This window comes from Thecamonas trahens, assembly GCF_000142905.1.
Source record: "Thecamonas trahens ATCC 50062 unplaced genomic scaffold supercont1.91, whole genome shotgun sequence".
NCBI classification, from domain to species: Eukaryota; order Apusomonadida; family Apusomonadidae; genus Thecamonas; species Thecamonas trahens.
In genome coordinates, this window is record NW_013657589.1 from 1 (window position 1) to 8803 (window position 8803).

The 8803-nt window shown below is 60.8% G+C and overlaps 2 protein-coding genes across 2 annotated transcripts; both read left to right on the plus strand.

Annotated features, from left to right (window-relative positions):
• Positions 1-768: 768 nt before the first annotated feature.
• Positions 769-2521, plus strand: AMSG_11505 (uncharacterized protein; the record flags this gene model as incomplete). The annotated part of the gene is made up of 4 exons (XM_013897184.1): positions 769-905; positions 1072-1371; positions 1410-1824; positions 2405-2521. 4 exons carry the CDS (start codon positions 769-771, stop codon positions 2519-2521), a joined length of 969 nt encoding a protein of 322 aa, XP_013752638.1.
• A 116-nt stretch (positions 2522-2637) lies between these two features.
• Positions 2638-8595, plus strand: AMSG_11506 (fibronectin type III domain-containing protein; the record flags this gene model as incomplete). Its single annotated transcript, XM_013897185.1, has 2 exons — positions 2638-5504; positions 5619-8595. 2 exons carry the CDS (start codon positions 2638-2640, stop codon positions 8593-8595), a joined length of 5844 nt encoding a protein of 1947 aa, XP_013752639.1.
• Between the last annotated feature and the right edge of the window lie 208 nt (positions 8596-8803).

The following is an 8803-nucleotide window of genomic DNA, read 5'->3' on the forward strand; positions in this document are numbered from 1 at the left end:
AGAGAATGAAAGTGAGAGAGATGGTGGATGAAAATTCGGTCACTTTGGCAAACGGATGCCACCTCGCATACTCGCAGACCCAGATCGCCATCTTCTGTTCCGCCATGTATGGTTTCTCTCGAACCGTTGACACCGACGACTGAGACGTTGTTCGCACCGATAAGCGCGTCAATGACCGCAGCGCGAGTGTCAGGGAGCGGGTAGTACTCGGATGGGTTAGGTGGCGTGTGGCATGGGTGAGGGGCGGAGGGGTGAACTGGGAACAATGGCCTGGATGCGGTCGGCAAGATCGTCGACCATGTCAACCACGCTGTCGCGAGCCGGGGAGTACGGAGCGAGGCCGCGCTCGAGGAGGGCGTAGAGAGTGCCGATGCGGGCGACTTTGAGCTCGGGCGTGAGTTCATCGTGTTCCCAGAGATCCGTGAATCGACGGTTGTTCGGGATCTGCGACGGGAAAGCCACCGCCATGTACGCCAGTAGAGGGTGGCTGGCATCCCGCGGGCCGTCACGCCATGCCGGCGACGAGACGGTCTCGAGCGAGAGCTCAGCGTCGGCAAAAACCGGAAAGACCTTGCAAGTCGGATCAGCGAGGGCTGCGTCGGCCTCTGCGATGGCGCACCGTGTGACGATCGAGTACTTTGAGACAACGACGACCACAACGTGTGAGTCACGGGCAAGCCGGGCGCCGTCGCCCCTCCTATCAAGCCACGTCGTCGTCCGCGGTCGCTGCGCCCATCTGTCGTCACCCGCTGGGGGTCGACTGTTGCCATGGTCAATCGCATGCTCGACATGCGCGAGGACATCGACGAGCTCTGCTCCATGGCGGAGGTCTCGATCGAGAAGCTTTCGGACGACGACTGGGCGCAGCTCAAGCTCGCGTACCCAGTCCTCAGCATGATCGACATGTCCTCCACCAAATCGCAGAGGGAGGATAATCGGCCCTCCGATGCGATTGTGACGATGCTGCATATGCGCTCCGGCATGCAAGAGATTATCTCAGTCCAGGCGTCTGGCGCGGGCACAGCTGCTTGAAGGCAATCGGAAGCGAGCTCAAGTACTTTGCCGAGCAAGACTCATCGCTAATCGCTTCCTCATTGACCCCGAGGTCACCCATGAGCAACTGCGAGAGTTTTATGGCTGCTATGCCAAGGCATTGTACGGCGACAGAACGACAGACACCTTGATCCAGCGCGTTCGCCGCGACGTGTGGGGCCGCTTTGCGAGCAAGATTGCGGTTGCATTCCATGACCAGCTTGCGCGCACCGAGAACGAAGCTGTCCCAATAGTGGTGGAGATCGCGTTTGCCCCAGATGATGCTCCTCGGCGCGCCTCTGCATCTGCGAACAACATCAGTGCCGGTTCATCAGGTGTGTCCGAGTGCGGGACTGAGCCGCCACAATGTGATGAAGTTGTGGACCTTATTCTGCAAAGTACAAGCGCCAGCTTGAGGCTGGCACTGGTAGTCGCGTTGGGTCCAAGAAGCCGCGCACGGCGTTTGTGCAGCAGGCGAGGCGCGGCCCTTCCGCGACTCTGCTAGTCGAGAGGTACAGCAAGGCACTTACTCAGGCCATCTTCGACTACAAGAAGATCTGTGTAACGATGTCGCCAGACGCGCGCATCCAGCTGATCCCCGCCCTGGCCCACACTAAGTGCCGCTACGGTGACGATGAGTGGATCCTCGATCGTATGGCGGCAACGGCGCTCCTTCGTTCGCTGCTGCTCTCCTCTGCTGCAGCTGCGAGCGTGGAACAGCTCATCTCGGTGGGCACAGATATGCTCACTCGTAAGCGCAACCGTCTTGACTCCGAAAGGATCGAGAAGATGGTGCTCACGCGCTGCTGGATCGGTATCGACCTACAGAGGAATATTCATTCCATAGGTCCAGGTATTCATTCCCGGCCAATATTTCGCGAAAATTTAAACACTGGTTGGTCCTCGAGGAAGCGTCATCCTACGACGAGGTCTGCCGCTCCGCCGCCCCATGGCCGGCCCCGAGGTGATCACAACCAAAAGGTCGTGTACACTCCACCCTATACCAAGTGCTGCACATATAACCCCTTGTTACGTCTAGTTGTAGCCATAGTAAGTTTCTCTTTCAACTTCCATGGCCAGCCCCTACCCCATCCATGGCCGCTCCACGACCGCCCCCCGTCCATTGGCCGGCCCGCACCAGCCTCATGGCTGGCCCCGAGGCTCTGGCCATGGGCGATCACATCCTCGGCCATACCAGAGTACCTGGACTCGTTTGCTTGGTAGTTTGCGTCCACTCGCTGCATGAGCCGAGCCTGTCTTCATCATGCTTGGGTTTGCCTTGCTCCTGTTGCGTTCCTGGGCGGCGTTGTGCGCGGCGGTCGCAATGTCGAGTTCCTCAGCAGTCTTCGCCTCGCTGGCGTTGGTGGCGTAGTTGTCGTCTTCGGAACGGGAATGGACAATGCCGATGCCGAGGACGGTGACGACGGCGGTGGTCGAGCGCGATGATGGCAAGAGCGAGGAGCGTGCCGATGAGGTCCCCGACTGGTGAGGCAGACGACGAGGCCAAAGGGCTGGACAAGGAGCAGGAAAGGAAGGGGAGGCAGAGGCAGTGGGATAGAGGATGAGACATTGACCATGCCTGGGACCTTGCTGTAGAGAACGGCCATGTCTGAACTGCAGCTACACGTGCTGCTCATGTCGGCCGCGACCGGCCCAAATTTTTCGCTGGAAGCGCGGGGCGACCTACGCGCACGGCTACACATTCCACTCATTCTGACGACGAACACAGTCATGGGCTACAAAGCATGTGGAGCTGGTATGACACGCTCTTCCCGTGTCTGGTTTTGGGTTGGGGTACTGGTGCTGCTGTTGTGCGTCCTGGTCGAGGCTGCGGTGGTGGGTGGCGGCGGGTTCGTGCCGTCTCAGCGACCCAACATTCCGCAGTGTCGGGCCGAACTGGCTGCGGTGGAGTACGTGGTGAGCATGGCAGCGAACGGTGCGAATTCTGTGATCGCGGCTGACATCGATGGAGATTGTGATCTGGACCTTGCGTCGGCGTCCTCACTCGACGACAAGATTGCGTGGTATGAGAACATCGACGGAAACGGGACCTTTGGGCCGCAGCAAGTGGTGAGCACGGCAGCGAGTAGTGCGCGGTCTGTGATTGCGGCTGACATAGATGGAGATGGCGATCTGGACCTGGCGTCGGCGTCGTACGATGACGACAAGATTGCGTGGTACGAGAACACCGACGGAGCCGGGACCTTTGGGCCGCAGCAAGTGGTGAGCACGGCAGCGGACGATGCACGATCTGTGATTGCGGCTGACATAGATGGAGATGGCGATCTGGACCTGGCGTCGGCGTCGTACTCCGACGACAAGATTGCGTGGTACGAGAACACCGATGGGGCCGGCACCTTTGGGCCGCAGCAAGTGGTGAGCACTGCAGCGGATTTTGCGCACTCTGTGATTGCAGCTGACATCGATGGAGATGGCGATCTGGACCTGGTGTCGGCGTCGTGGAATGACGACAAGATTGCGTGGTACGAGAACACCGACGGGGCCGGAACCTTTGGGCCGCAGCAAGTGGTGAGCACTGCAGCGGACGGTGCGCGGTCTGTGATTGCGGCTGACATCGATGGAGATGGTGATCTGGACCTGGCGTCGGCGTCGGGAAACGACAACAAGATTGCGTGGTACGAGAACACCGACGGGGCAGGAAGTTTTGGGCCGCAACAGGTGGTGAGCATGGCAGCGAACGGTGCGAATTCTGTGATCGCGGCTGACATCGATGGAGATGGCGATCTGGACCTGGCGTCAGCGTCGTCCTCCGACAACAAGATGGCGTGGTACGAGAACATTGACGGAGCCGGGACCTTTGGGCCGCAGCAAGTGGTGAGCACGGCAGCGGACGATGCACGATCTGTGATTGCGGCTGACATAGATGGAGATGGCGATCTGGACCTGGCGTCGGCGTCGTACTCCGACGACAAGATTGCGTGGTACGCGAACACCGATGTGGCGGAGAGTTTTGGGCCGCAGCAAGTGGTGAGCACGGCAGCGGACGATGCGTGGTCTGTGATTGCGGCTGACATAGATGGAGATGGCGATCTGGACCTAGCGTCGGCGTCTAGGGACGACGACAAGATTGCGTGGTACGAGAACACCGATGGGGCCGGCACCTTTGGGCCGCAGCAAGTGGTGAGCACGGCAGCGGACTTTGCGCACTCTGTGATTGCAGCTGACATAGATGGAGATGGCGATCTGGACCTGGCGTCGGCGTCGTACTCCGACGACAAGATTGCGTGGTACGAGAACACCAACGGGGCAGGAAGTTTTGGGCCGCAACAGGTGGTGAGCACGGCAGCGTACTGGGCACAGTCAGTGATTGCGGCCGACATAGATGGAGATGGAGATATGGACCTGGCGTCGGCATCGTTGCGCGACGACAAGATTGCGTGGTATGAGAACCTGTATGGCAACGGGACCTTTGGGCCGCAGCAAGTGGTGAGCACGGCAGCGGACGGTGCACGATCTGTGATTGCGGCTGACATAGATGGAGATGGCGATCTGGACCTGGCGTCGGCGTCGGCGGGGTCCCACCCCGTCTACGATGGTATGATTGCGTGGTACGAAAACACGGACGGGGCAGGAAGTTTTGGGCCGCATCAAGTGGTGAGCACTGCAGTGCGCGGTGCTTACTCTGTGATTGCGGCTGACATAGATGGAGATGGCGATCTGGACCTGGCTTCGGCGTCGGAGCACGACGACAAGATTGCGTGGTACGAGAACCTGTACGGCAACGGGACCTTTGGGCCGCAGCAAGTGGCGAGCACTGCAGTGGGCGGTGCGTTCTCTGTGATTGCGGCTGACATAGATGGAGATGGCGATCTGGACCTGGCGTCGGCGTCGGGGTTGGGCTTTAACGGAAAGATTGCTTGGTACGAGAACACCGACGGGGCCGGGTCCTTTGGGCCGCAGCAAGTGGTGAGCACGGCAGTGAACGGTGCGGTGTCTGTGATTGCGGCTGACATGGATGGAGATGGCGATCTGGACCTGGCGTCGGCGTCGCAGGACGACGACAAGATTGCGTGGTATCCCCGTTTCTCGCGCGGACCGTTCCATGTTTACGCAGCAACCACTCACACTTTCGAACCGTCGTGCATGTCGTTCAACCCGCTTGTCGTCTGCCTCTCATCGGCACTCACCAGTCTCTCGCGCTGCGCGCGCGATACCCTGCTCCTTCCACAAGGCCAGTACTCTTGCTTTCGTGACAAGCACCTGAACATAATTGGCAAGAGCATCATTCTCGCCCCCGCCGAATCTGGAACCGTCACCTTTGCATGCAATGGCAACGCGCTTTTTCGCCTCACTTCCACGCCCAACTCCCACACTGAGCTTGATCTTGTTGGCCTCCGACTCGAGAACCTCGGCAACAGCCACGCCACGCCGATTGTCGGCTCAAGCGGGTTGCGCGTCGAGGATGGCAACTCAATCCTCCGTCTCCGCAACGTTACCATTGATGGTGGATCGTCGCCTTCAACCAGCCACCAGCTGGACGGTGGGCGTGGTGGCTGTATACTTGTGACGGATGGTGCAAAAGTCGAAATCGTCAACTCGACCCTGACTCGCTGCACAGCTGGTAGTGACGGTGGCGCCGTGGCCTTGATGGATCCGGAAAGCGAGCTGGTGCTCAAGAGAGCGCGCATCGAGTTATCAACCGCTGGTACTGACGGTGGTGCCGTGTGGGCAAGTGCCGACACCATCGTCGCCATCACCGACGGGTCGAGCTTATCTGCGAACTCTGCCGGTAGCAATGGTGGCTGTCTAGCCGCACTGGCAGGATCGCAGCTTGTGGCCATCAACGCCACTTTTGTGGGCAACATGGCAAATGGCGATGGTGGTGCGGTATGGGCCGACACTAACACCATTGTGACTCTAGACGGGCTAGGCCTGTTTGCGAACTCGGCCGGTCGCGACGGCGGCGGCCTTATCGCCCTCTCTGGATCGCACGTTGCTGTCACAAACTCGGCCATCGACACAAACTCGGCCGGTCGTGACGGAGGCGGCTTTTCTGCGTCCGACAACACCCACCTCACGCTCACTGGCTGTTCTTTGGACAGAAACACCGCTGACGGTCTCGGCGGCGGCCTCTTTCTCTCTCCGTTCACCGTCGCCAACGTGTCGAACTCTGCCATCACCGCCAACACCGCCAGTTCTGGCGGCGGCCTTGCTGTATCCGCCGACCCCACATCGACTGCCAGCGCGGTCTCCGTCGTCGATATTCCCGCCACATCGCCTTCCTCCTTGCATGCCCTCCTCCTTGATGACACCACGATCGCTGCCAACACTGCATCTCGGGTCGGCGGCGGCATCTTTGTGTGCGGGGCCCAAGCCGCTGTCTCTGGTGACCGCTCGACCTGGTCCGCCAATGCCGCCCTCTGGTCGCCCACGACCCGCTCATCCGCCGATGCATTCGAGTGTGGCGGCGGGCCGTGGCTCGACACCAGCGCGGCTCAGCCCGGCCTCGGCTCGCCTGACATCCAAGGCCCACCCGCCACTCTCGCCTGGGCCGTCGAGCCTACACCAGTCGTCGAGGCCGGAGGCGTCGTCACCGGCGCGGTCCGCGTCCACGACGCCTTGGGTCGGAGTGTGGTCTACCGTACCACCATCGCGCAGACAACCTATTCCCCGTCGCCGGTGCTTCCACTGTTTGATCTGCCCGACATCCTGCTCGAGTCACCCAACGTGGCACTGCCTTCGGCCACGCTTTCCATCGTCGATGGCGCGCTCGTACCTGCCACCGTGACGTTCTCGGTCTCTCTCGTCACCGACGGCTCCGACCGCGGCCTTCCGGTGCCGCCTCTTCCAGGCTCGGTTGATGTTGTTCCCTGTGGACTCGGCCGCGGCGGCGTGACCGAAGACGGCGTCACCACCTGCGCGCCCTGCCTCGTCGGGTCCGAGTCGCTTGAAGTTTCGCTGGCCCCTTGCACCGTCCAGTCATCTTGCCCGACCAACACCCTCCGGCTTGCAGCCAACACAACCAACGAGCCTTGTGTGTGCGCGCCCGGCTTCTACACTCCATCGGGCCGGTTCAACGAGCCATGTATTGCATGCCCGCCCGGCGGTCGCTGCACGGGCGGCACAGCTCGACCTGTGGCCGGCCCGGGCTTCTTTCCGGACGAAAGCGACCCAACGCTCTTCCTCGCCTGCCCCAACCCCGATGCCTGTGCTGGCGAAGGTCAATGCCAGGCCGGATATGGCGGCCGGCTGTGCGCGCAATGCCTGCCCAACTACTATCGCCTCCGCGGAAAGTGCTTTGCGTGCAAGGCGGGCGTCAACACATTCGTCACGGTGCTTCTGGTACTGGCGGCGCTTGTTGTTGCGGCTGCGCTGGTGAGCTTCAGCCTGGCCGAGGCGGTGCGGTACAAGTTTGCAGCCGCCATGATCGGGCTCAACGCTCTGCAAATATCCGCCCTCTACGGGAGGCTCGAGCTCGACTGGGGTCCCGTTGCCGCGGTGTATTTTGACATCGCGTCGTTTGTCAACCTCAACCTCGAGCTCACCAGCCCCGAGTGCAGCCTGGCCTCAGGCGCCGACGCTTGGGTGATCAAACTGGTGTTGACGCTAGTCCTGCCAATCCTAGCTGCGGCCGCTATCCTGGTCGTCGGCTGCGGGTTTGCTGCTGGCATCACGATCAAGCTTCGGCCGGTCGCAAGCTACAGCCTGGGCCAGCTTGCCGGCGCATGCAAGCGCGCATGGTTTCAGAGCTTGGTCCTTCTTTACCTGCCGCTCACCGGCGCCGCGTTCTCAGTCTTCGGGTGCCGGCGCGATGAGGCAGGGAGGTGGGTGCTCGATGCCGATCCGGTGCGGAGCTGCTACAACTCGGCCTGGTGGACCGGGCTGTTCCCCATTGGACTTGCTGGCATCGTCGTGTATGCCGTCGCCATTCCTGGGTGCGTGGTGTGGGTGCTGCGCCGTGCGCGCGATCGCATGGAGGCGACAACCTTTGCAGCGCGATACGGGTTTCTGGTCGGTCGTTTTACTAGTTCGCACTGGTGGTTCGAAGCTGCCATCATGGCCCGCAAGCTCATGGTGGTCATGTGCATGACGTTCTTTTTCACTGACGAAGGCAAGGCCAACGGCGCGGTGTTTGCGCTGGTGGGCTCATTCGCCCAGCTCATCTATGCGCAGCCGTACGGTCGCTCCTTCCACAACGCACTAGCAGTGACGGTGCTAGCGGCGACCATGTCTGTGCTCTACGCCGGCACGTTTGATGACTACACGCTGCGGATGGTCGGAGTGGTCGTCGGAGTGGTGGCCACCATGGCCGCTATTGTCATCGGCAACGGCATCGATTTGTGGCTCATTGCGCGGCACGAGCGGCAAGCTGACGAAGAGTACTTTCAGAGCGGCGTATCTGATTTTGCTACTAGCGCTGCTACGCCGGTGGGCGGAGGCAGCTTTGGTAACGATGTCGAGTTGGACAAGGGTAGGCTTGGATCGGACGAGCCCGTCAATAGCCACTCCATCGAGATGTTCTCCGTCGGAGGCGAAGCCGATGACTCGATCTCGTTGGGGCTACATTCAGCAAACGCGCCATCAATGTACACCATTGATTAAATATGAATGCGTTGTCAGTCACCGAACCCACAAGTGTTCGATTCGGCTGTGGGCGGAGGGAGTGGCGGGTACGGCGAATGAGCCTGAAGATTGATGTGGGTGGACGAATTGAAGAAGATGCAATGGTGTGGGTGTGAGGGATGACGGTGGAGGGGCTTGGGCGGCGAGGGCGACGAGGGCGGATGGGAATGGATTGAGATGGACGTTG